The sequence below is a fragment of the Grampus griseus genome (genome assembly GCF_964374135.1).
Source record: "Grampus griseus genome assembly, chromosome: 7".
In the NCBI taxonomy this organism is placed as follows: domain Eukaryota; kingdom Metazoa; phylum Chordata; class Mammalia; order Artiodactyla; family Delphinidae; genus Grampus; species Grampus griseus.
Genome location: NC_139001.1, coordinates 18959637 through 18987526, shown reverse-complemented (window position 1 = coordinate 18987526; position 27890 = coordinate 18959637). Strand labels below are relative to the sequence as shown.

At 45.9% G+C, this 27890-nt stretch overlaps 1 protein-coding gene across 3 annotated transcripts; it reads left to right on the top strand.

Annotated features, from left to right (window-relative positions):
* Positions 1-130: 130 nt before the first annotated feature.
* STK36 (serine/threonine kinase 36) lies at positions 131-27890 on the top strand (the record flags this gene model as incomplete). 3 transcript variants are annotated; one of them, XM_082658410.1, is made up of 26 exons in its annotated part: positions 131-235; positions 928-1068; positions 1176-1253; positions 6383-6513; positions 6971-7220; positions 8648-8741; positions 9035-9204; positions 9364-9551; positions 10080-10179; positions 11565-11711; positions 15072-15254; positions 16426-16523; positions 16969-17074; positions 18757-18907; positions 19094-19221; positions 19758-19862; positions 20219-20317; positions 20404-20492; positions 20660-20723; positions 20919-21029; positions 22342-22416; positions 22842-23016; positions 23275-23422; positions 23654-23801; positions 24364-25110; positions 26346-27890. In XM_082658410.1, 26 exons carry the CDS (start codon positions 152-154, stop codon positions 26487-26489), a joined length of 3954 nt encoding a protein of 1317 aa, XP_082514536.1. In that variant the 3' UTR covers positions 26490-27890. The 3 variants fall into 3 exon arrangements, with proteins under 3 accessions (XP_082514536.1, XP_082514535.1, XP_082514534.1); XM_082658409.1 differs by having other exon boundaries at positions 152-235; positions 22405-22416; XM_082658408.1 differs by having other exon boundaries at positions 152-235; positions 22845-23016.

The window sequence follows — 27890 nt, the reverse complement described above, 5'->3', positions numbered from 1 at the left end:
TTGTTCGAAAAAAAAGGAAAAGGCAAGGCGGCTAACGTTAACCTTTCTTCCATGCCCGAACCAGGCCTCCCAGATGTGTGGAACTGTCCCTGGAGCTGTAGCCCTTCACCACCATCTCTATCTCCTTCTGAGGGATCCTGAAATCTCTGTCATGGAAAAGTACCACGTGTTGGAGATGATTGGAGAAGGCTCTTTCGGGAGGGTGTACAAGGGTCGAAGAAAATACAGCGCTCAGGTGGTGAACAAAGAGGGATATCTCTTGGGTGGTATCCCACACCCTCAACTCCAGTGGAGAATGGGGCCAGAATACTGACCTGTATTCGTAGGACACTGATTCCTTCATACTTATGAAATATGAGCTCTGAAATTGGATTACTTGGGTTCAAATCGCAGCTCCACCACTTTCTAGCCTTAGAACTATAGACAAGTTACTCAACCTCTCTATGTCTCAGTTTCCTCATCTATAGAATGAAAATAGAACAGCGTCTTATTGGGGTATGAGGATTAAGTGTGATGTCACACTGAATAACTTAGAGCAGTGCTTGGCACCTAGTAAACAGCAATTATAATTATTATTAATATTATTATCTATCATACCATGAAGGAAGGGATAAACCACCTGAACTCTATTCTTCCCTCTTCATTTTTTCTTCCTTCCCTTTCCCCTAAATCCCTTAAATCTTGAGTTCTTTATCCAGTTCTTTTCCCAAAATACACCAAAGGGATCTATCTGGCAGAGGCTCTTTCCTCCTAGGGTGAGAGCAGGGGAAACCTGGGTAAGGCCAGGGTACCATGGGGAAAGTCGAGTGGGAGACTAGCAAGTATAGTGAGAATTGCTCAAACAATCTGAAGTCTGAGTTCTGGAGCTTTGAGGCTAATGTTTCAATAGTGTGGTTAGGCCTTGACTCTTGACCTTACCACTGACAGGTGGTGGCCCTGAAGTTCATTCCAAAATTGGGACGCTCGGAGAAAGAGCTGAGGAATCTGCAACGAGAGATTGAAATCATGCGGGGTCTGCGGCATCCCAATATTGTGCATATGCTTGACAGCTTTGAGACTGACAAAGAGGTGCGCTTTGGTTTTGGGTCACCTCTCGCCAAGAAGGGTACCAGGAATTTCCCATCCTCAAAATGCATAAATGTGGAGCCATTAGTATCATTGTCTTCTCCCTGCAGGTGGTGGTGGTGACAGACTATGCTGAGGGAGAGCTTTTTCAAATCCTAGAAGATGATGGAAAACTTCCCGAAGAGCAGGTATTCCTGGCTCAAACTTCTTCTACCCATGACCTCTTCTCAGTTTAAGGACTGAGAGCTGAGGGCATTGAGAGTCTCCAGTTTGAAAACTCCCAAGTAAAATATAAGAGTCTAGGTATATGTAGAGGCAGTGTGGTGTGACAGTAAAGCATGTGAACGCTGGAACCCAAATCTCTGAATACAAAGGTTGGGTCTGCCACTTTGTAGCCTGATCTTCTTGGGCAAGTTACTTTAACTTCTCTTTGTTCGCTTTCCTCATTTTTTTTGGTTTTTGTTTTTATTTCCATTACTCTAGGAGGTGGATCAAAAAAGATCTTGTGGGCTTCCCTGGTGGTGCAGTGGTTGAGAGTCCGCCTGCTGATGCAGGGGACACGGGTTCGTGCCCCGGTCCGGGAGGATCCCCCATGCCACGGAGCGGCTGGGCCCATGAGCCATGGCCGCTGAGCCTGCGTGTCCGGAGCCTGTGCTCCGCGACGGGAGAGGCCACAACAGTGAGAGGCCCGTGTACCGCAAAAAAAAAAAAAAAAAAAAAAGAGTGTGTTTCCTATGTTTTCCTCTAAGAGTTTTTATAGTGTCCAGTCTTACATTTAGTTCTTTTTTTTTTTTTTTTTTGTGGTACATGGGCCTCTTACTCTTGTGACCTCTCCTGTTGTGGAGCAACGGGGTCTTTTGTGTCTCCATACAAATTTTAAGATTTTTTGTTCTAGTTCTGTAAAAAAATGCCATTGGTAACTTGATAGGGATTGCATTGAATCTGTAGATTGCTTTGGGTAGTATAGTCATTTTCACAATATTGATTCTTCCAATCCAAGAACATGGTATATCTCTCCATCTGTTGGTATCATCTTTAATTTCTTTCAACAGTGTCTTATAGTTTTCTGCATACAGGTCTTTGGTCTCCCTAGGTAGGTTTATTCCTAGGTATTTTATTCTTTTTGTTGCAATGGTAAATGGGAGTGTTTCCTTAATTTCTCTTTCAGATTTTTCATCATTAGTGTATAGGAATGAAAGAGATTTCTGTGCATTAATTTTGTATCCTGCAACTTTACCAAATTCATTGATTAGCTCTAGTAGTTTTCTGGTGGCATCTTTAGGATTCTCTATGTATAGTATCATGTCATCTGCAAAGAGTGACAGTTTTACTTCTCCTTTTCCAATTTGTATTCCTTTTCTTTCTTTTTCTTCTCTGATTGCCATGGCTAGGACTTCCAAAACTATGTTGAATAATAGTGGTGAGAGTGGACATCCTTGTCTTGTTCCTGATCTTAGAGGAAATGCTTTCAGTTTTTCACCATTGAGAATGATGTTTGCTGTGGGTTTGTCATATTTGGCCTTTATTATGTTGAGGTAGGTTCCCTCTATGCCCACTTTCTGGAGAGTTTTTATCATAAATGGGTGTTAAATTTTGTCATAAGCTTTTCTGCATCTATTGAGATGATCATATGGTTTTTCTTTTTCAGTTTGTTAATATGGTGTATCACATTGATTGATTTGCGTATATTGAAGAATCCTTGCATCCCTGGGATAAATCCCATTTGATCATGGTATATGATCCTTTTAATGTGCTGTTGGATTCTGTTTGCTAGTATTTTGTTGAGGATTTTTGCATCTGTATTCATCAGTGATATTGGTCTGCAATTTTCTTTTTGGAGTATCTTTGTCTGGTTTTGGTATCAGGGTGATGGTGGGCTCATAGAATGAGTTTGGGAGTGTTCCTTCCTCTGCAATTTTTTGGAAGAGTTTGAGAAGGATGGGTGTTAGCTCTTCTCTAAATGTTTGATAGAATTCACCTGTGAAGCCATCTGGTCCTGGACTTTTATTTGTTGGAAGATTTTTAATCACAGTTTCAATTTCATTACTTGTGATTGGTCTGTTCATATTTTTTTATTTCTTCCTGGTTCAGTCTTGGAAGGTTATACCTTTCTAAGAATGTGTCCATTTCTTCCAGGTTGTCCATTTTATTGGCATAGAGTTGCTTGTAGTAGTCTCTTAGGATGCTTTGTATTTCTGTGGTGTCTGTTGTAACTTCTTTTTCATTTCTAATTTTATTGATTTGAGTCTTCTCCCTCTTTTTCTTGATGAGTGTGGCTAATGGTTTATCAATATTGCTTATCTTCTCAAGAACCAGCTTTTAGTTTTATTGATCTGTGCTGTTGTTTTCTTTGTTTCTATTTCATTTACTTCTGCTCTGATCTTTATGATTTCTTTCCTTCTGCTAACTTTGCATTTTGTTTGCTCTTCTTTCTCTAGTTCCTTTAAGTGTAAGGTTAGATTGTTTATTTCAGATTTTTCTTGTTTTTGGAGGTAGGCTTGTATTGCTATAAACATCCCGCTTAGAACTGCTTTTGCTGCATCCCATAGGTTTTGGATCGTCATGTTTTCATTATCATTTGTCTCTAGGTATTTTTTGATTTCCTCTTTGATTTTTTCAGTGATCTCTTGGTTATTTAGTAGCATACTGTTTAGCCTCCATGCGTTTGTGTTTTTTATGGTTTTTTTCCCTGTAATTGATTTCTAATCTCATAGCGTTGTGGTCTTGATATGATTTCAGTTTTCTTAAATTTACTGAGGCTTGATTTGTGACCCAAGATGTGATTTATCCTGGAGAATGTTCCGTGCACACTTGAGAAGAAAGTGTAATCTGCTATTTTTGGATGGAATGTCCTATAAATATCAATTAAATTTATCTGATCTATTGTGTTACTTAAAACTTGTGTTTCCTTATTAATTTTCTGTTTGAATGATCTGTCCATTGGTGTAAGTGAGGTGTTAAAGTCCCCCACTATTATTGTGTTACTGTCGATTTCCTCTTGTATAGCTGTTAGCAGTTGCCTTATGTATTGAGGTGCTCCTATGTTGGGTGCATATATATTTATAATTGTTATATCTTCTTCTTGGATTGATCCCTCGATCATTACATAGTGTCCTTCCTTGTCTCTTGTAACATTCTTTATTTTAAAGTCTATTTTATCTGGTATGAGTATTGCTACTCCTGCTTTCTTTTGATTTCCATTTGCATGGAATATCCTTTTCCATCCCCTCACTTTCAGTCTGTATGTGTCCCTAGGTCTGAAGTGGGTCTCATGTAGACAGCATATATATGCGTCTTGTTTTTGTATCCATTCAGCAAGCCTGTGTCTTTTGGTTGGAGCGTTTATTCCTTTCACGTTAAAGTAATTATCGATATGTATGTTCCTGTGACCATTTTCTTAATTGTTTTGGGTTTGTTTTTGTAGGTCCTTTTCTTCTCTGTGTTTCCCACTTAGAGAAGTTCCTTTAGCATTTGTTGTAGAGCTGGTTTGGTGGTGCTGAATTCTCTTAGCCTTTGCTTGTCTGTAAAGCTTTTGATTTCTCCATCAAATCTGAATGAGATCCTTGCCGGGTAGAGTAATCTTGGTTGTTGTTCTTCCCTTTCAACACTTTAAGTATATCATGCCACTCTCTTCTGGCTTGTAGAGTTTCTGCTGAGAAATCAACTGTTAACCTTATGGGAGTTCCCTTGTATGTTATTTGTCGTTTTTCCCTTGCTGCCTTCAATAATTTTTTTTGTCTTTAATGTTTGCCTATTTGATTACTATGTGTCTCGGCGTGTTTCTCCTTGGGTTTATCGTGTGTGGGACTCTCTGCACTTCCTGGACTTGGGTGGCTATTTCCTTTTCTTTCCCACGTTAGGGAAGTTTTCAACTATTATCTCTTCAAATATTTTCTCAGGTCCTTTCTCTCTCTCTTCTCCTTCTTGGACCCCTATAATGTGAATGTTGTTGCATTTAATATTGTCCCAGAGGTTTCTTAGGCTGTCTTCATTTCTTTTCATTCTTTTTTCTTGATTCTGTTCCGCAGCAGTGAATTCCAGCATTCTGTCTTTCAGGTCACTTATCCGTTCTTCTGCCTCAGTTATTCTGCTATTGATCCCTTCTAGGGTATTTTTCATTTCATTTATTGTGTTGTTCATCTCTTTTGTTTGTTCTTTAATTCTTCTAGATCTTTGTTAAACATTCCTTGCATCTTCTTGATCTTTGCCTCCATTACTTTTCCGAGTTCCTGGATCATCTTCACTATCATTATTCTGAAATCTTTTTCTGAAAAGTTTCCTATCTCCACTTCATTTAGTTGTTTTTCTGGCGTTTTATCTTGTTCCTTCATCTGGTGCATAGCCCTCTGCCTTTTCATCTTGTCTATCTTTCTGTGAATGTGGTTTTTGTTCCACAGGCTACAGGATTGTAGTTCTTCTTGCTTCTGCTGTCTGCCCTCACTTTCCTCATTTTAAAATGGAAATAATAATAATGTCTACCTCATAAGGCTATTGTGAAGATTAATGAGTTAATTCCTGTAAAGTGTTTGAAAGAGTGCCTGACACAAGTGTTCAATATATCTAGCTATTTTTAATGCTGTTGTTATTGTTAGGCACCTCTAGGTAAGAAGGCCCAGTGTGGTGGTACCAGAGAGGCAGGAAGGGATAAGCGTTGTGGTTAAGGCAGGATGCACCACCAAGGCACAGTGGTTAGCCGTAGGATTTGGTTGAAGACATTCTCCAGCCATATTCATTCTAGGGATTTCTCTGTACTCTAGCAAGTAGGCCCCCTTCAGGACTTCCTGTCACAACATTCTGTTTCCTTCCAAGCATTCATCATTATTTGTAAGCCATCATCTTACTTGTTTTGTCAGTCTTGTTTGTTTGTCTGGCTACTTCTCTTGAGAGAGGGGACTTTGTCTTATTTAATAACAGCTAATATATATTGAATGCTAAGTGCCAGGCACCATTCTGAGCAATACGTTACTTTACATGCTTTAACTCATTTAAATCCTCACAATGATCCTATGAAATAAGTAGTATCATTATTGTCGCCTTATGGGTAGATGATGAATCTGAGAGCCATAAGATAATTTGCATGTGGTCATGCAGTTAGTGAGACTCAATAAATTTTCCTTGAACGAATGAATGAACAAATGAAAGAATGAATGAATAGGGGAGCAAGAACTAAGGAAGGTATCTTGTGAAGCTCTGGAAGAAAGGGAAGGAAGAGAAGTTCACATCAGTAGTAGTATTAGGGTGGAGTCTTTGGGCTCATCAGCAGACTCCTTCCGCTGACTTCTCCTTTCTTCCTCTCACCTGACTGTTTGACCCCTAGGTTCAGGCCATTGCTGCCCAGTTGGTGTCAGCCCTGTACTATCTGCATTCCCACCGCATCCTCCACCGAGACATGAAGCCTCAGAACATCCTCCTTGCCAAGGGTGGTGGCATAAAGCTCTGTGACTTTGGGTGAGGTGCCTGACCTTCTGTCTCTGCTTCCAGTTCTGCAAGGAGCCTTAGATCATATGCTTGAGTTCCTTGGGCCTCATTTTAGAACCTGAGCTGGAGACTGGGATTCCTGCTGGGTCTTGGAAGATGGTCTGTTTGTTCAGGTTGGGGATATCTCGCACAGTGATAGGTAGCAGTGACCAGCTCTAGAGTTTATTATTTCTCTATTTCTCTATCTGTCTATCTGTCTATCTATCTCACACAGTGACCAGCTCTAGTGTTTATTATTTATTCATTTATCTATCTAATTTTTGGCCCTGCCCCACTGCATGCTGGATCTGAGTTCCCCGACCAGGGATCGAACCTGCGCCCCCCTGCAGTGTAAGCACAGCATCTTAACCACTGGGCCGCCAGGGAAGTCTCTCTTGTTTTTATTGAATATCTTCTTTTTCCATTTTGATTCCATCATCTACTGCAGATTTGCCCGGGCTATGAGCACCAACACGATGGTGCTGACATCCATTAAAGGCACACCACTCTACATGTCTCCAGAGCTGGTGGAGGAACGACCATACGACCACACCGCGGACCTCTGGTCTGTGGGCTGCATACTGTATGAGCTGGCAGTGGGCACTCCTCCCTTCTATACCACGAGCATCTTTCAGCTGGTCAGCCAAATTCTCAAGGACCCTGTGCGCTGGCCCCCCACCATTAGTCCTTGCTTCAAGGTGATGAATACTGAAAGACTGCTTTTGCATCAGAAACCTGTCTCCCTCTGCCCTGTTCCCTTTTCCACAATTTTTTTCCAGAGCTGGGGCTGCACTTTGCAGTTACTTAATTAATGCAGGAGCTGGGGCAAGCTGCCTTGCTTTTGTACTGCAGAGCCTTATTCTGGGAGGGTGATCTAAGGTGTGCCCAACTTGGGAGTAGCAGCCCCTCCTTGGGTCAGGCTGTCCTTTATCAAAATGGAGAGGTAATTTCAAGACACCAGAAACAGATATTGGTCCCTTTACACACACTCTATTCTACTAATTTCCTATCAGATGCAATGGCCGAATGATTTCCAGATTTGCCAACACAGCTGTCCTCTTCCTGAAAGAATCTTTAGATATCCAAATGGCCATAGCTGATGGGGCTAGCTCACTGATTAGGGGCAGAGGATAGAGATGGTGCCTGTCTTTTGCAGTTAAATCTCAGCAGGCCGGGGTGGGGGTGGGGGGAGGGAGGAAAAGGAATTGACCTTTTTTATTTTTCATCTAGGGCAAGATTTGAGCCTTCAATAAAATTTAAATGCAGCCTTCTCCCAGGGTAAAACCTCATGATAACTTTCCTTTATTTTATCTAAGATGAAAAGAGACAAGTTTCTCCCCAACCTATTTAGCTGGGGGTGGCCCAAATAATTATCAAAAAGAACCTAAACAAAGGAAGCATAATTGGGTGATATACATAAGATATACATTCTCCCTTAGGGCAGACATGCAGGTATCTCCAGCAAGAGCCAAGGTGTAATGATCACCTTGTTTTAGAACAAGGGTTGTAATCTACTAGTACCTTCTATTCCTATTTCAGGCCCAATTGAGGATTTCCCCAAGGACACCTTATAACAGATGTACCCTTTTCAGACAGTCTCCCCACCCCTCCACCATCTGAAGACTTGCTGAAAGATTTGTTTTTGAGTGCTCCCAAACACATCTTTACACAATGACTTATGCGTGTGAGTGTGCTTTTAACTGTAAGTGCATTTGTTCCTACCCAGCACAAACAAACCACAGTCAAAGGGAGGGCAAAGTGAGCAGTTTGGGACCCCCTTGAATGTTTGCTTTCTGAAGATGATTGTGAAGATGACATCCCTCTCTTTCTCTTCGTTTTTTTTCACTTCTTCACAAAGCTGTTGACATTGAGATTTCTGGTTTTACTTTTGGGGTTCCAAAATGTCCATGGACAGGAATTGGGGCTCCCCAGAAGGTGAGGCAGTGAGGTCTGTTCATGATTTCAGCCAGGGAAATGAGGCCTAAGGATAGGATTAGAGAGGGCGTGATTAAGACCAGCCAGTCTGTTGTAAGAATGCACTCAGGAGTCTTGGTTGGCCGATTCTGATGAGTTTGAGAGAGCCTGTGGAGAAGTGAAGGCTGATGGGGTATCTTTCTCTCCACAGAATTTCCTTCAGGGACTGCTCACCAAGGACCCCCGGCAGCGTCTGTCCTGGCCAGACCTGTTACATCATCCCTTTATTGCTGGTCGTGTCATCAGTGAGTCCTTAGGGTTCCCAGGGCTCTTGCACTTCCCTAGTACTCTACCCAATGCAACCCCTGACCCCAACGTCTGGATCCAACATATGTTCTTTTCCCCACCAGCTTGAATTTTCTCCCTAGCCCTTTGCATGACCCTTGCCACTTCCCTTGTAACCCCAGTCCCTCTTTGTCACTTTGTCAAAAGGGTCTCCTTCCACAGAAGCCTGGAGATGCTGAAGTTGTCTCTGGCCAAATGGAAACAGTGGTGCAGCTCCAGTGTGATCACCTGTCCCCCTCTTCTCTCCTTGCAGTATTAACCGAGTCAGCAGGCCCAGATTTGGGTACCCCATTCACCAGTCGCTTACCCCCAGAACTTCAGGTCCTAAAGGACCAACAGGCGCATCGTCTGGCCCCCAAGGGCAATCGATCTCGCATCTTGCGGCAAGCCTATAAGCACATGGCTGAGGAGGCCAAGCAGAAGGTGTGTGGGGCAGAAGGGCATGTATGACATAGCCAGGCTAGTGACTGGGGGAGTTGGAGAAGGAGGGTGACTTTCTAGGGTTGGGAAAGGGCCACGAATAGGATTCATAGTGCCTTATGACAACCAAGTAGTTCTGACTCAGTGTCTCATTTACCGCAGAAACACCAGAACACAGGACCTGCCCTCGAGCAAGAGGACAGGACCAGCAAGGTGGCTTCTGGCACAGCCTCTCTGCCCAGACTAAAGGCCACTCCTCAGGAACCAAGCCTCTTGACTGGGGTCTTAGGCTCAGAAATGAAGAGCAGCTGGGCTGAGTGGAGGGCTGGAGAAGCTCCCCCTGCACCTTGGTGAGGAGGGTAGAACCAGGGATTTATAGGATGAGGTCGCTTGCAGATCTTTGGCTCCAGTCAAAGCAAATACAGCATGGTCCCTGTCACTCACTACTGCCTAAATGTAGACAGGGCCCTGGGAGTCTTGAGTCCTGGGTGCCTGAACCCTAATTCCAGGTATTGATACTTTCCTGATTCATCAGGAAACGTGGAAACTTTCCTTTCTCTATGTCTCAGTTGTATTGATTCATTAACTGAAAAGGAAAGAATCATCTCCACGCAAAATGGAAGATTATTTGAGTTGAGAGCTACAGGTGAAAACCGCCAAGGTAGCTTTGAGAAGAAGATCCAAAGTGGGAGGGCAGTCAAGGATATGCGTGTAGTGGACCTATCCTGTCCTGGCCAGATCCTAGAAGGAGGTGTCCTCTAGCCAATCCTATATGGCTTATTTTTCATTCCTATCCTGGATGTAGAGGGAGGGACAAGTTCATGAACTCTAAGCCTCACAGGTCTGGAACTCATCTTACTCCCTGCTTCCTCTAGCAGGGAAAACTGGATCACCCAGGATTGTGAGCAAGCATTCCCAGAGCTGAGGCCAGAGGTGGTGGGCCAGCAGAGCCTTGATGCAGTGGACCTAGAAAATGAGGTGAGACCTAGGGGCTCCTCCTGGCCTTGTCCCTGCCATGGGATGTTGGGTCTTGGTAGATGTTTTCTAGAACAGTGATTCCCAACCCTCCAAGGAATAACTCCCTTTGTGTTAAAAATTGCTTTCTTATTATTTATAGATTTTAATTGCATAGTATCTGAACATTTAATTATCAAAAATTGGAGTACATAAGTAAAAAGGAAAGTCCCTCTTGAACCTTATTTCAGTCCCAGAGGTGTCCGTCTCCTTCCTAACTTTTTGTGCTTTTACATATATTTATATATATGTCCACATAGAATATATAGTTTGGCTGTTTTTACATTACTGAGTTCATACCATACGTATCGTTTTGCCTCATGCATCTCTTACATGATCTGTTCTAGAGATCTTTCTACATCTACTTCAATCGTTTGTTTTTTTAAGGTTTTAACTTTTTATTTTGAAAACATTTCAAACTTAAATAATAATTGTGAAAATAGAACCAAGAATTCTTATATACCCTTTCACCCAGATTCACCAATTGTTAAAATTCTGCCACATTTGCTTTATGGTTCTCTTTCTCTATATATGGACACATCATCTTTCTGAACCATTTTAGGGTAAGTGCAGACATGCCCCTTTACTGCCAAATGTACTTTAGTGCGTATTTGCTAGGATCAAGGTGATGCACTTGCACCACCTCAGTGCAATTATAGAAGTCAGGAATTTGACACTGATATGTTTCTGTTACTTAATCTACAGTCCATATTTAGATTTTGCCAATTGCTCTGGTAATGTTCTTTATAGCAAAAACATGTTTTTCCCCCAGTCCACAATCCAATCCAGTGTTAAGCATTGCATTTAGTTGTTATGCTTCATTAGTCTCCTTTAATCTGAAACCGTTCCTACTCTTTCTTTGTCTTTCATGCTTGATAGTTTTTAGGTGCACAGGTCAGTTATTTTGTAGAATGTTCCTCAAATTGATACTTTTGCATAATTAGATTCGAGTCATGCATTTTTGGTGGGCACACTACATAAGTGATGCATTGTCAGTACTACAGTCTTTTTAACAACTTCTTAGTATGTCCTAATATGTATGTGCCATGGTTGATTATTCCCTTACTGACTGGCTCTATGATGTTTCCAATTTTTTTTATTATAAACCACGCAGTGGGTATCTTTCTAGGTGTCTTTTTATGCACACCTGCCAGTGTTCTCCAAGAGACTTTTCAAGACCCCTCATTTACTGCCAACTCTACCTTTTTAAACGGGTGGCTGAAAAAAATACATCTGTGCCAAAGGAGTCACTGGCCTTTTGCAGTTACTTCATGATTCCCCAGGTTGGGAGCTACTACCCTTGAACCTGACACACTCCTCCTGACCTCCTTCACTCCCTGATGCCTCAGGAGCCAGGCAACGATGATGCTGAGTGGCGGCACCTGCTAGAGACCACTGAGCCTGTGCCCGTCCAACTGAAGGCCCCTCTCGCCCTGCTGTGCAATCCCGACTTCTGCCAGCGCATCCAGAGTCAGCTGCATGAGGCTGGAGGGCAGGTAACCAGCAGAAGCATACCATGGATGAAACTGGAGACTGTTTTCACAGATGAGGCATTAAAAAACGTTGATTGACATAAGGAGAAAGGAAGTTTGTCCCTTTCCTATTCTCTTTCACTCCGTCTGTTCAATTCAAGGAGATTTGCCAACCTCCTTTAGTAATACAGAAAGAGCAGACCTTGAGTTTTTCTTTCTGAAGGGAAAAGTATTCCTCTAGAGCAGGGATCAGCAAACTTTCTGGTGGAACTTTTTTAGGCACTGTTGTCCAAGAGGAAGAAATGGAGGATATCATGTAACGACTTCTATAATGAGAGAAGACACATTTCCACAAAATTTTTGACAAAATTAAAAATATGTAACAATTTAAGTGTGTAATATTTTCTAATGCAGGTATACTAATGAGAAGAATGAGATTCTTTTTTAGGGGATAACGTCTTGCTTAATTGGTGTTCATAATTAGTATTCTCTCCTACAAAGCCTTTCCTTGTGTCTCTGAAATGGTGATCTTCTTTCCTGGGAACTCACCGAAGTATGTTGCGTGCATCTCTCTCTCTTTTCTTTAAAGTTTTTTTTTTTTTTAATTTTATTTATTTATTTAGGCTGCGTCAGGTCTTAGTTGTGTCATGTGGGATCTTTCGTTGCGGCCAGCGGGCTTCTCTCTAGTTGTGGCGTGTGGGCTCCAGGGCGCGTGAGCTCTGTAGTTTGCAGCACGTGGGCTCTCTCATTGAGGCGCACAGACTCAGAAATTGTGGCGCGTGGGCTTAGTTGCCCCGCGGCATGTGGGATCTTTGTTCTCCGACCACGGATCGCACCCGCATCCCCTGCATTGGAAGGCAGATTGTTTACCACTGGAAAGAAGTCCCTTTTCTTTAAAGTTTTAAAAAATAATTTTTAGTAAATTTACCAAGTTGTGAAATCATCACCATAATTCAGTTTTAGAATATTTTCATCACCCCAATAAGATGATTCTTAACTATTTACAGTTAATTATCATTCCCACTCCTAGTAACAGGAGACTACTTTCTGTCTATTATATTTGTGTTTTCTGAACATTTCATATAAATATGATCATACAATGTATAGTCTTTGTGTCTGACTCCTTTCTCTTAGCATAATTTTTTTTTTTTTTTTTTTGCGCTACGCGGGCCTCTCACTGTTGTGGCCTCTCCCATTGCGGGACGCGCAGGCTCAGCGGCCATGGCCACGCGCCCAGTCGCTCCACGGCATGTGGAATCTTCCCAGACTGGGGCATGAGCCCGTGTCCCCTGCATCGGCAGGCGGACTCTCAACCACTGCGCCACCAGGGAAACCCTTAGCATAATGTTTTTGAGGTTCATTCATGTTGTAGCGTGTATCAATACTTAATTCCTTTTCATTGCTGATTAATATTCTGCTGTACGGATATATCACATTTTGTTTATCCATTCCACTAATTGATTGAAATTTGGATTGTTTCCAGTTTTTGGCTTTTATGAATAATGCTGCTTTGAACATCCATGAGGAAGCCTTTGTGTGGACATATGTTTTCATTTCTCTTGGGTGTATGCATAGGAGTGGAATTGCTGGGGCATATAGTAAATTTATGTTTAAGATTTTAAGAAACTGCTGGACTATTTATTTTCCAAAGTGGCTGCACCATTTTACATTCTCACCAGCAATGTATGAGGGTCCTCATTTCTCCACCTCCTTGCCAACATGTATTACTGTCTGTCTGTCTGAGTGTAGTCATTTTAGAGAGTGTGAAATAGTATCTCATTGCCATTTTAATTCACATTTTGCTAATGACTAATGTGAGCATCTTCTCATGTGCTTATCAGACATTTGTATTAATATTTCTTCTTTGGTGAAATATCTAATCATTTCTTTGGCTCATTTTTAAGTTGGGTTGTTTTCTACTTGAGTTGTAAGAATTCTCTGTATCTTCTGGATACAAGACCTTTATCAGATGTATGATTTGCAAATATTTTCTCCCAGTCTCTAATATGTCTTTTTATTCTCATAAGAATGTCTTTTGAAGCACAAAGGTTTTAAATTTTGAAGTCCAGTTACCATTTTTTTCCTTTGTGGATTATACTTGTGGTGGTGTATCTGAGAATCTTTTTTAAACCCAAAGTCTTGAAGATTTTCTCCTGTGTTTTTTCTAAAAGCTTTCTAGGGCTTCCCTGGTGGCGCAGTGGTTGAGAGTCTGCCTGCCGATGCAGGGGACACGGGTTTGTGCCCCGGTCTGGGAAGATCCCACATGCCGCGGAGCGGCTGGGCCCATGAGCCATGGCCGCTGAGCCTGCGCATCCGGAGCCTGTGCTCCGCAACAGGAGAGGCCACAACAGTGAGAGGCCCGCGTAAAAAAAAAGCTTTCTAGACTTTTAGCTCTGACATTTAGGTCTCTGACCCATTATGAGTTGATTTTTGTATATATCGTGAGGTAGGGATATAAGTTCATCTTTTCGCATGTGGTTATGTAATCATCCCAGCACCATTTGTTGAAAAGACTCTCCTTTCGCTCTTTAATTACCTTGGCACCCTGCACCTCTCTTTTGGCCCTTATCTGTCCTCCTTGTGTTGGATAATTTTTCAGTGGGGAAAGAGGTTAACAACTCTGCCTCCAGGGTAAAACTTTCTGAGTTAGAATTCCAGCCAAACTACTGTGTGTGATTATTGACTACTTACTTAACCTATCTAGAAGCTTCAGTCTCCTCGTCTATAAAATGGGTAATTGTATTTACTTTACAATCACTGGGGTTATTGTAAAAATTAAGTGAGTAAATAAATGAACAGATTCAGAACAGTGAGTAGCATATTGTAAAGCACTTGATGTAAACGTTAGTCTTCTTTTGAAGAATAACCTTTTAAAAAATAACCATTTAAAAATATAATACTGTCCTGTATAAAAATAAGTGGTAGGTAGGATCTGGCCTGCAGGTCATATTTTGTCAACCCCTGATCTAGAGTTGAATAATATTGTTTTGTCTATCTGGAGTTGAGCAACATTGTTTTGTGCCCATTGTTTTTAATTTTCAGAAATGTGTGTGTGTGGTTTCATTTTGTTTTAAGGTGAAGGGCTGGAGAAGGGAGGGAGCAGATAGGAATGTCACTGGGTCTGTCACTGACTGAGGGGAGGTGTTCCCCCCTCCCCCCGGTTTGGTCACCTCTAAGTCAGGTGACCTGGCCATCTATATTCCCCTTTCCTGGTACACTTTCCCTGTTTCTTTGTTCTCCTTTTCTGGGTTTTAGATTCCCAAAGAAAGGAATGAGAACATTTGGTCTGCTTTGTCAACATCTTGGGGACACTTGGTATCTGTGACTTTCCTTCTTTTACCTCTCATAATATCGATTACTGTCTCTTTCCCTTGTGTCACCCAGATCCTGAAAGGCGTGCTGGAGGGCGCTTCCCATATCCTTCCTGTGCTCCGGGTCCTGAGCAGTCTTCTGTCCAGCTGCGGTGGTGACTCTGTTTCCTTGTACTCCTTCTGCCGAGGGGCAGGGCTGCCCCGGCTGCTGCTCAGCCTCCTCCGACACAGCCAGGAGAGCAGCAGTATCCAGCAGGTAAGCGCTGTGCCAGGAGCCTCTCAAGACTTAGCAGAATTTCTTCTCTTTGCACTTCTTTTCTTTGAATTGCCATCTCTATTTGGCCCAACTGCCTTTTCTTTTCTTCTCCTCCTCTCTAGTTAGTAGATCATGAATTGCAAATTCTCATGCCTTCCGAGGCCAGGCAGATAATGTCATCAGTGAAGTAGACTGTGTGTGACTATATGAATCAGTGGGAATGTGAGAAACTGAGATCTCGTGCTCAGTCGGAACGGGGCATCCTCTCCTCAGCGCCAGCTCACTGTTGTTAGGGGGGAATACGGGCTCAGTGGTGCCAGATCCTGCAGTTTTCCAAGAAAAGCTAGAAATCCAGATTTTTATGTGCAATTTCCCAATATTTAAAGCACTGTGTTTTTTTTTGTTTGTTTGTTTGTTTTTGCGGTACGCGGGCCTCTCACTGTTGTGACCTCTCCCGTTGCGGAGCACAGGCTCCGGACACGCAGGCTCAGCGGCCATGGCTCACGGGCCCAGCCGCTCCGTGGCATGTGGGATCTTCCTGGACTGGGGCACGAACCCACGTCCCCTGCATTGGCAGGCAGACTCTCAACCACTGCGCCACCAGGGATGCCCAGAGCACTGTGTTTTGAAAGGTAAAATCCTAGGCTTTACAGGCCTGATTTTATAGAGCAGGGTACTGAAATTCAGAGATTAACTAACTCACACACGGGCACTGCCTTGTCAGTGGTAATGGAGATGATAAGCGGGAGAGCTAGGAGTGAGTCTCAGTGTCCACGTCCCTGTGCTGTGTCCCGACGCAGCTGAGCTGAAAGACCGGAATGCAGAAATGTTTAATGTGGCCAAGGCTTGGCGGCTGGAAGCTGCACTCTGCTGATGAGTGTTAGTCTTGAGAGTTTTTAAGGAATTTAGAGAAGAATTTGAGCTATTTTGAAAAATAGAACCTCCTAAACTCCAAAATGCTGTTCAGGCCCAAACAAGACACATTTTCTGGCTGTTTACAGCCTGTCGGCCGCCACTTTGTTACCTCTGGATCTCCTCTCTCTGTCCAAACACCCTCTTCCCTCTGTCCCTTTCTGTTTGCTCAGCCTGACTGGATGTCTGACACACTTTTCCCTTAGTCTTTGTTTCCATCCCCTACGTTGCCCTAACTCTCTGTCCTCTTCCCTGGCAGCAGCGTTGGTATGGGACCTTCTTACGGGACCTGATGGCTGTGATTCAGGCCTACTTTGCCTGCACCTTCAATCTGGAGAGGAGCCAGACAGGTGACAGGTGGGATGAGAGGCATTTTGCTCTGTTGGCCAGTTTGGCTTCAGTTTCTACCCCCATTTCTTCCCATCCCCATTAGGAAGAGGCTAAGTAAGGAGAAGCCATGATTTGTGCCAGGTTTAGGGGTCAGCTGAGTGACCTCTTAGAGTCCACCTAGTCCTCTTAAGGACCCCGAGACACCTCCAAGTTTGCGCACGGAACTTCAGGTTCTAAGCGTTAGCAGTCACACTAAATGGAAGGCTCAGGGTGTGAATAAGCTAGAGAAAATGACAAAGAGGCCTGGAGGTATGTATGTGCAACTGTGTGTGTGTGTGAGGGGAGAGGAGAGAGAGCACTCTGATGTGTTCCTTTGCAGAGATTCTCCTACCTGCCCTGAACGGACCCATTCACAACATGTGGGCTTTTAGTAGAGAGATGAGAAGAAACCACGGACTCATTTTTTTCCTAGCCTACAGGTATTTCAGGAAGCTGCCAACCTCTTTCTGGAGCTCTTGGGGAAACTACTGGCCCAACCAGATGACTCTGAGCAGACTTTGCGGAGGGACAGCCTTATGGTAATCTGCCCTTCCTTCCAGATTTCTGTCTGTGGTTTTCCCTGTGTTTCTCCCATCCTCTTTCTTATGGCTCTGTAGGGTTAGATCGAGGTAATACAACAAATGTTTGTTGAATGCCAGCTATGTGTCATATGCCATCTGAGTAAGAGAAAGTCCCCATCTTCAAGGGATCAGGGCTAGTCTAATAGGAGAGATGTGATCAAGGACAACAGTGTGAAAAGTACATTAGAACTTCATGTAAAATGTAGAAGCACCACTGAAGAAGACTAACACTACTTGGAGGGTCATAGAAGAAATCTTTTTTTTTTTTGGACCCCCACGCAGTATGTGGGATCTTAGTTCCTTGACCAGGGATTGAACCCGTGCCCCCTGCAGTGGAAGCATGGAGTCTTAACCACTGGACCGCCAGGGAAGTCCCTAAGAGTCATAGAAGAAATCTTGAAGGAGGAAATCATCTCTGCTAGGATTTGAAGAATGAACAGAAGTTTGCCAGGTGGATGAGGCAGGAAAGTCGGGAGGACATTCCGGGTAGAAAGAGCAACCTATATTAAAGCCCAGAGGCATTAAGCAGTGTGGCCTATTTTAGGGAACCACAAATAGAAGTATTTCTTCTTGAATAGACTTACAGATCAGCTAGTATTCCCAATCTTGTTTGTCCTACAGACTAGTAACCTATGTGGGTTCTCTCTCCTGGACTCTGGAGGTGAGGGATGGGAAGGGAGGCTTGAAAGAGAAAATAGTTGAGTTCTGACTGATCTCAGAGGAGACAGAGAGGAACATGTTCAAGGAGGGAAGAAATTGCCTGGACGTTGTTCAGACTGGAAACTGGGAGCACAGATTTGGGCTACATTCCTACTTCCAGCTAGCAGCTAGCAGTCCATTCAGTCTTTTCTTTTTTTTAAATAAATTTATTTATTTTTGGCTGCATTGGGTCTTCATTGCTGCACACAGGCTTTCTCTAGTTGCGGCGAGCGGGGGCTACTCTTTGCTGCGGTACGCGGGCTTCTCATTACAGTGGCTTCTCTTGTTGTGGAGCACGGGCCCTAGAGCACAGGCTCAGTAGTTGTGGTGCTTGGGCTTAGTTGCTCCCCAGCACGTGGGATCTTCCCGGACCAGGGCTCGAACCCGTGTCCCCTGAATTGGCAGGCAGATTCTTAACCACTGCGCCACCAGGGAAGCCCAGTCTCTTCTCTTCTGAGAGCCCATTTTAACATCCCTCACCCTTTCCGGTAAGGAAACTTTTAACATCTAACGTACATTTTGGCCAGTAGTGACTCACATTATTGGTCAGCACTTCTCATATGTCACTGTGCACTGAGTAGCATGGGGAGTTTGGAATAAATTCCCCACCTCTCAAAATTCTGAATCAATAAGACTGGGTTGGGAAAGACCCATGAATCCCCAGGAATTCTTATACTCAGGGTCCACAGATAATACTTTGAGAAACATCATCTAGGGAGCAGCTGATCAGAATAAAAGGATTGACACCTAAAATTCCTGTCCTTGAAATGTGAAGGCAGATATATGGCACTTTCTGTGTGAGGAATCCTTAAGAATCCATCAGCTGGTCCCCCTGGGTTTCTCTCCTCCTTTCTCAGGTTCTCCGGGCACTCCTGCTCCTTATGCTAAGTCCAGTCAGTTTTCTGATGTGCCTGCTGTTAACCCTGCCTTGTCTCCCTTAGTGCTTTACTGTTCTGTGTGAAGCCATGGATGGGAACAGCTGGACCATCTCCAGAGCTTTCTACTCCAGCCTGATGACCACACAGCGGGCTGTGTTGGACGGGCTCCTTCATGGCTTGACAGTTCCACAGCTCCCTTTCCACAGCCCCCCAGGTAACTGGAATGGGAAGGTAAGGTTCTCTCAACCTACTTGTTGAGTAGGTCCAGCTCTGCTCTTTCTCCTGCCATTACCTAGAATAGGCCTGTCATTTAGTGAGTGTTAAATAACTATGAACTGAGAGAAAGAATGGGGAATCTTAAACAACCAACGCCTTCCTGCGTTCTTTGCCTTTCTCGCAGGAGCCCCCGAGGTGAGCCAGCTGCTTCGGGAGCAGAGTGAGGATCTGCCTGGAGCCCTGTCCTCGGCACTGGCAGCCTTATGCACTGCTCCTGTGGGGCTACCTGGCTGCTGGGAAGCCAAGGAGCAGGTCTGAGCTACAATTTTTTTGTTCCTGTCCTCCCTGTTGCCAGAGTAGGGGAGGCTGGCCCAGCTTTTCAGAAAGGCAGAAAAACAAGCTTTTATGCCTCCCTTTACTCAGTACTTCCAGAAACAGATGCTCCCACTAGGTTTGAGCCACTTGTAGAACATGATGTAGCCAAAATCCCAGAGCCCTTGGCCAGCTGATTAGAGAGCTCAGTGACAAACTGCCCGTGTGGGGGGGTAGCTGATCTGAAGCCACCAGTGATGCTTCCTCAAGGGTTCAAGATTCAGATTTCCTGCTCCCTTTTGGCTAGCAACACTTTCCTCCCGGCACTTTCCTGCCGGCAGTGGGACTTAACTAGGCCTTGCCTTTTGGTTCTCCACTGGCCATAAAGACTGGGAATGGAATGGGGGCTGAGGTTCCGGGTGAATCTGGGGAAGAGTGGCTAGCAGGGGGTTGAGAGTCCTGATTAGTTGGAGATATGAGAGGAATGGGATTGGAATAATGGGAATGGGATTGAGTCTTCAGGTATGTCTCTACAGATCTCCCGGCATTTGGCAAACCAACTCACTGAAGACAGCAACCAACTGAGGTCATCCCTCATCTCTGGCCTGCAGGATCCCATCCTGTGCCTACACCTTCTCAAGGTACTGCCTGCCTATTAACTCTTGGCCTTTCAGACTTCTTTTTTACCCCAAGGACTAAGAGAGAGAGAAAGAGACACTGAGAGAAATGAGAGACTCCCCCCTTGGAGGACCCCTTTCTGCTTTTAAAATTGTTCAGCTGAGATGGCCCTACTGTCAGCCAGTCCTCAGCAGAATCGAGAAGTGTCCACATCTCACAGTCTTTCAGCAAGAGGCACAAGTGGCCTGAATTTCTCTAATATCCCTAGTTGTGGATACTAGATCTGTCGAGAGGCTAGCCTGCTTTCAGCTGAGCCTTTCAATCTAGGAGCCTTTCAATCTAGGAGCCTCCCTGACAGACTCCTTCCCACTCCCTTTAGGTTCTCTACTCCTGCTGCCACGTCAGTGAGCCCCTGTGCCGTCTTCTAGGGCAAGAGCCCCTGGCCTTGGAGTCACTGTGGAAGTTGGTCCAGGGCAAGGTAGGCCAGCAGCACGAGTGGGCATCTCTTGGGGGCCCCACCATCTCAATCAGAGGAGCCTCTGGTATCTCGGGTTTCCTTTGTAGGTAAAGGTAGTGGATTGGGAAGAGTCTGCTGAAGTGACACTGTACCTCCTCTCCCTTCTTGTCCTTCACCTCCAAGATCTGCCTTCTGGGTGAGTCATAAAGCAGCGTCTCTCCACTGAAATCTTCCACCCACATAGCTCACCCAGACATGGATTGTGGGGAGTGACACCCTACAGCCTATCCTTAGGAGGGATTGGGACAGAGGTTGTGAGGGTTTCTGTGAGGGCAGCAGCCTTGATGTATCTCTTTATTCCAGAATGGAGAAGCTAGGCAGTGAGGTTGCTACTGTCTTTACCCATTCACACGTCGTCTCTCTTGTGGTGAGTTTTCAACCTTCATCTTCCTCCACTTTTCACCCTATCATCCCACCCTTCTGCAAGCAGGAGAGTCATTTCCTAATTTGCAGCTGTTTGTGAGGCATTCTTCTGGACCAGGACAAAGAAATAAATCCTCTCTGCCTGTCCCGAGTACCATTCAGATGCGGACATTCCGCCACCTTGTCTAACTCTCCACAGAGCGCAGCAGCCTGTCTGTTGGGACAGCTTGGTCAGCAAGGGGTGACTTTTGACCTCCAGCCTGTGGAGTGGATTGCAGCTGCCACACATGCCCTGTCCGCCCCTGCGGAGGTGAGCTCTACCAGGGAATGCAGACACGCATTTTCTCTGAGTCAAATAAGATCTGCATTCAGGGAGAAAGACTGAAATGCCAGCAAGCCTAGAGTAAACTAAGGAGTGTGAGAAAATCAAGGCGTCTTTCCTGTCCTATCCTTCTGCCCTCGGATAATAGATCCCTCTGAGTCCAGACTGTTAGGGCTTTAGGTTTGTTGTTAACTTGCAGGACCTCTGATGGGGGAGGGGGAGGGGGAGGCAGCGTGTGTGTGTGTGTGTGTGTGTGTGTGTGTGTGTGTGTGTCTGTGTGTCTGTGTGTGTGTGTGTGTGTGTGTGTGTCTGTGTCTGTGTCTGTGTCTGTGTCTCTCTCTCTCTCTCTCCCTCCCTCCCTCTGGCACTTGCCTCCTGAAGGATCTCCCTTCCAGCCTCTCTCCTCTCCAGTCCATTTTCTTCACTGCCACCAAAGTGAGCTTTCTTAAAGGAAAACCTGCCCATTTGTTCAACCAGTAATTATTTCACACATAAATATAATAGTGAGTACCAGGCACTATTCTCGGCTTTGAGAATACAGTAGTGAAAGGAGAGACACAAAAATCTCGCCCATGTGGAGCTTGTGTAAGTCCTCAGTGGCTTCCCACGGTTTCTGGGTTAATGTCTAAATTGGTTAGCAGGCTACTCAAAGCTCATCTGTTCCCTCTGGGCTCTCTAATCCTGCTCCACCAAAGAATTAACATTTCCAAAGTTCACTGTGGTCTCTCACGACCTGCCTTTATGGGAGCTTTGACCTCTCCCTTCCTCATCTCCCTTTTATTTTATTTTTTTTAATTTTATTTATTTATTTAACATCTTTATTGGAGTATAATTGCTTTACAATGGTGTGTTAGTTTCTGCTTTATAACAAAGTGAATCAGTTGTACACATATACATATGTCCCCATATTTCTTCCCTCTTGCATCTCCCTCACTCCCCCTCATCTCCCTTTTAAACTTTTAATCCCATCAGTTTCCTACCTCCAGGAGGCAGAGTTAGCACTCTCAGCTGTGTCCCGTTCCCTCTCCACAGCCCTCACTCACAGCCTCTCGTGTAGCAAAAGCATCTTCCTAAACTCTAATGGTTTGTCTGCCTGCTCACCCTACTGACTGTGTGTCTTTAGGACAGAGTTAGTCATTGAACGAATAGGCAGGAGCCAAGACTTCTAAGTCCAAAAGAACTCTCCCCACTACACCAGGCTGAAGAAGAACTCCTGTGCCTGACTTGGAGTTGGGAGCACAGGCCTGTGTGGTCACCTCACCCCTCTCAGATCTGCTCTCCTCCTACCTCTCTCCGACAGGTCCGGCTGACTCCACCAGGTGGCTGTGGATTCTATGATGGCCTCCTCATGCTTCTGCTGCAGCTGCTCACCCAGGTACAGCTGCATCCTAGGACGGATGGGAAGTAAGGAGAGCTGCTTTGGGGAGCCACTGGCCAATAGGAAGGAAGAAGCAACACAGTCACCTCTCCTCTCACACCGCCTGTGATGGCCTTAAATGGGACCCATCTGCTGTCAGTACGGACCCTTTAAGGGGAACCATTCAGCTACATCCCTTGGGATTCAGTGGGAAGAAAGTTGTAATTCCCTGGTTTCCAGTAGACATACACATGGGTTGAGAGGTCAGGGGTTAAGATGTGATAAGCGAGGGAACTGGGACAACAGAGAAATCCTAGGTGGGAAAAGAGAAGGAATTATTTCTGGGACTCCTCTTCCTCATAGGTCAGGGACAAGAGTGAAAAAAGGCGTTTTGACTCCTGTCTTGGACCTCCTCGTTTACCCTCATTCAATTTTGTCTCTAGCAGGGGAAGGGTAATCCAGTAAGGGTCGTGGCTAGCTCAGAAATGTGGACCGTTCTGTGGCACCGCTTCTCCATGGTGCTGAGGCTCCCTGAGGGGGCATCTGTACAGGAAGAGGAGCTGTCACCGTCCAGTCCACAAAGCCTAGAGCCAGACTGGACGCTGATCTCACCCCAAGGTATCTTTCCAACAGCACGGCCCCTCTTGTCGGGCCAGTGTGTTGATTCCTCTTCAAGGGGAAACAGCCTAGAACTGGGTTAGCCCATGGAGGTGGCTACTGCTGCTGCCGCCTGGGGAGAGGGTGGCAGAGTCTGTGCTGGAGCTGCTCAAGGACAGGGAAGGGACTGAACAGGGGGTAGCCCTGAGAGCTTTGGGGACACAGTGGCATCCTGACCTCTTGCCTGCTCCACTGGGTCTCCATTCTTGGTGTTTCCAGGCATGGCAGCCCTGCTGAGCCTGGCCATGGCCACCTTTACCCAGGAACCCCAGTTATGCCTGAGCCACCTGTCTCAGCGTGGAAGTATCCTCATGTCCACCCTGAAGCATCTGCTTTCGCCCAGCTTCCTGCATCACCTGACCCAGGCGTGAGTTGGAGCTAGAGGAGGGAGACCAGAAAATTCAATGTTGGCTGTTGGGGGGAGGAGGAGGGGAAGGCAGGAGAGAAAGAGCTGACAGCTTGAGCTATGAGGCAAGAAATGGGATTACTGAGGTTGGGGAAGGAGAGCTGGACTAGGGAATTTGAGAAGAGTCGGGGGAAGAAAGCTAAAGGGTGGGTGCACCAGACTGAGTATATCCTTCCACTCTCCCCTCCTTAGGCCTCAGGGGCCTGAGTTTCTCCCCGTTGTGGTGCTCTCTGTCTGCCAGCTCCTCTGCTTCCCCTTCGCCCTGGATGTGGACGCTGACCTCCTTGAAGGTGTCTTGGCTGACCTCACAGACTCAGAAGTCACAGCCCACCTGCTGCAGGTACTGGGGAAGCTACCCAGGCAGGAACGTGGGAGAGGAAGGTGGCCCAACCCTGTGTACTCAAATTCACTTCCCGACAGCTCCAGGGCTCTCGCAGGCCCCTGTAGGAGTGCAGCACCTGGCTTGGTCTAAGAGTTGAGTGGAGAAAGCATTCGGGCCTGAACAGAGGCATGTGGTTGGAGCTGGGCTGGTGCCTCTTCTCTCCATCAGTCCGATATCTGGATTCACTTGGAACCCAGTGGGGCAGATATCTTAGTCTAGGCCCTGGAGACTCAGCTCCTCAGCTGGGAATCACTTCCTTGGAAATTGTTGGCATTAAGCAGTGAGCGGGTCTCTGAAGCAGAGAGACTAAGTCCTTGCAGAGCAAGGCATGGACTTGGGAAGGACCTGTTCTCCTGGGCTCCACGTTGTGTCTCACGTGCGGTGCTGTGGCTCAGGTCTTCCGGCTTTCTGTGGTATTCTCACCAGAGTTTGGCTTTTCTCTCTCCCAGATTGTGGGCTCCGTCTCAGTATCTTGCTGCAGTGTATTCTCCCTCTCCCTGCACCCCTCCCCCTACTCCAGGTCTGCCGCCACCATCTTCCACTGACACAAGCCGAGCTGCCCATCAGTCTGCTCACACGCCTGGCCCTCTCTGAGCCCCCCTCTCTCAACCAGTTTGTGAGCACAGTAGCCGCCTGCCCTACAACCACCATCTCATTCCTCTCAGCTGCCCTCCTGGGTGACCAGCCGCTGCTGACCTCTGACCTTCTCTCCCTCCTGGCCCACACCGCTCGGGTACTGTCTCCCAACCATTTGTCCTTTATCCAAGAACTCCTGGCTGGCCCCGATGAATCCTATCGGCCCCTGCGCAGCCTCCTGGGCCACCCAGAGAATTCTGTGCGGGCCCGTACTTACGGGCTTCTGGGACACTTGCTCCAGCACAGCGGAGCCCTGCGTGGGGCCCTGCAGAGCCAGCTAGGACTGCTCAACCTTTTGCTGCTGGGGCTTGGAGACAAAGACCCTGCTGTGCGGCGTGGTGCCAGCTTTGCTGTGGGCAATGCCGCCTACCAAGCTGGTCCCCTGGGGCCTGCCCTGGCGGCTGCGGTGCCCGGTATGACCCAGCTGCTTGGAGATCCTCAGGCTGGTATCCGGCGCAATGCCGCATCAGCTCTGGGCAACTTGGGGCCTGAGGGTTTGGGGGACGAGCTGTTACGGTGCCAAGTACCCCAGCGGCTCCTAGAGGTGGCGTGTGGAGACCCCCAGCCAAATGTGAAGGAGGCCGCCCTCGTTGCCCTCCGGAGCCTCCAACAGGAGCCCTGCATCCATCAGGTACACCTGAGGGGACTTTGGAATCACCATGATGGGGCTGGTTTTCACAACATTTTTCTGAGATAGTCTTTAAGGAATTGGGACATCTAGAAACCCAAGCTGTATCCTTCTCTGGGATCAGGAAACCCAGGGGCCATGACTTGGTCATGAGTTTTTCATCTAACATTTCACACCTGGAGAAGGGAGGGGACCTGGAAGAAGGCTCCATTGGGCTAGGAGATGCCTGGGATCTCAAGGACCAGCGTTTCTTTCTTCTGGAGGCTGTGCAGGAGGGAGGTGAGGGAAGACTAGACGTTGAGGTATAGAGTGGTTTCATTCTGAGGGCCATGAAGGCGCTAACTATCTTTTTTAGCACTTACCATGTGAAAAGTACCATGCTAAGCATTTTACCTTTATTATCTGGTTTAAGCTTTGCTTCTCATTTTGCAGGCAATGAAACTGAGGCACAAAGAATTTAATAACTTGTCCAAGTTACAAAGCTAATATGTAGGATTGGACTTTTGAACTCAAGAGTCTAAGTCCAGAGCCCATGCTCTTTTTTTTTTTTTCCTTTGGCTGTGCCACAGGGCATGTGGGATCTTAGTTTCCTGACCAGGGATTGAACCTGTGGCCTCTGCAGTGAAAGCATGGAGTCTTAACCATTGGACCACCAGGGAAGTTCCTAGAGCCCATGTTCTTAACCTGCTTTACTCTGTTTTTTTCTTTTTTCTGCTCAATTTTCAGTATATAAACAGCCCAATGGAAAAATCATACGTCTACCTATGATAAAGCTAAACCTCCAAATTATAATAGTTCAATGTGGCAGCATCGGGTGGTTCATGCAGAAGGGAGGTTCTGACAGGATGGTTATGATATACATTAGAGTTTTTTGGCAGTCCGTGTGGGGAAATAATAAAAGGGATTCTTGGTGGTAAGGAGGTCCAGACCCACTGGTCTAGATCCACAGCTGGGAGTCTCACCTTTTGGCTTAGTTTTACTGCTGCATTTATTACCTCTTCCTGGGGACAAGTGCATAGTTCCTTTGGTGCCTTGGTTTCATGGTCTGTAACCAAAGAGAATGGAAATAGACCTCTGGTCCTGGTGATTCCTGTCCCCAAGGTCTGTCTTCTCCCACACAACCTATTTTGAGTCCCCAAGAGCTCATTTTCTTTTTCTTCCTTTTCTAGAGTGGGAATTGCTGGGCCAAATCACAGTCCTCTGCATGTCATGTTCTGTCATCTCTCTCTATCCCACAGGTGCTGGTGTCCCTGGGTGCCAGTGAGAAATTAGCCTTGCTCTCTCTGGGGAATCAGTTACTGCCACGTAGCAGTCCCAGGCTGGCCTCTACCAAACACTGCAGGAAGCTCATTCACCTCTTGAGGCCAACCCACAATACGTGACCCCAGATTCCTGGGGTCCAGCCTCCAACGTTCATTGCCCTACTGTTGCCAGCCCTTCCTTTTTCTGCTCTACAAGCCACCAACTCAACCAAGAGCTAAAGAGACTGAAAGAGAGAAGCTGCCAATCAACTGATTTGAGAACGAGAACCTAGAAGAGATTTATGTATAAAGCTCCTTCTTTCCCCCAGATTCAGGATGATTTCAGCCAGTAAACTTCATTGTTGTTGGTGCCAGAGGAGATTCCTTTCTTCTCTACATCAGGGGGTCTTTTCTCCAATAATGTGCCTTTAAACCCAAGGGACATGCCTCCTGGACCTTAGGGAGACACCTTCTACCTGAGAGATCTCCTCCTTTCTGGAGCTCCTGAAATCTTCCCAGCAGGTTCTTGTTTTAGATGCAGTGGTCCCAGACAGTGATGAAGACAGAGCCTGCCTCTAGGGGATAGCCTGCTGTGGGGATAAATGCCATCAGTCCCTGTTATGGAGGGCTCCCCAGCCTGTAGCCCCCATTCCCATCCATTGGTGGGGGTGGGAGTGTACCTTTTCTTTCTTCCTTCCTTCCTCCCTCCCTCTTTCCTTCCTTCCTCCCTTCCTTCCCTTCCCTTCCCTCCCTTCCTTCCTTCCCTCCCTCCCTCTCTCCTTCCTTTTTTCTTTTTTTTTTTTTTAACCCTACTTGGAGCTGCCAGGGTAAAGAGTTGAGAGGTTCAGCTCTTTTAGCTGATGTGTGATGCTGGAAGCACTGGTTTTCTGTTCACAGAAGATCCTGGTTTGGAAGCTTATTTATATCTTTTCCTGCCTTCCAGCTTCCTCCATCCCAGATGAGCTGCATGTGATCACCTACTTCCAAGCCAGGGCCAGTGGAGCTGAAATAGGAAAGGATAGGATTAAACAGAGGGGTAAATTGGATTGCTTTCTGATCTCAGGCTCAGTGACTAGTTTTAATATTTGGTGGAGTTTCAATGTATAGGGAAGCCCAGCTGCTTTAGAAGGATGGCTGTTTATGGAGATTGTGCAGTTTACCAGAAAGGGATGTTTGGCAGGCCCGTTGGTTAGAATCATAATCCATACTGGAAAGCTTAAACCTTCACTCACTGGATAGCTTGCAACCAGCTTCCCAGAGCCCTAATTTCTCCATCTGTAACATAGGGAGACTACTTTTTGTCCTTCCTTAAATTCCACTTGTTTCAGAAATGAAAGATGAGTAAGGTGCCTTTATTTATTTATTTATTTTTTTTGCGGTATGCGGGCCTCTCACTGTTGTGGCCTCTCCCGTTGCGGAGCAGAGGCTCCGGATGCGCAGGCTCAGCGGCCATGGCTCACGGGTGCAGCCGCTCCGCGGCATGTGGGATCTTCCCGGACCAGGGCACGAACCCATGTCCCCTGCATCGGCAGGCGGACTCTC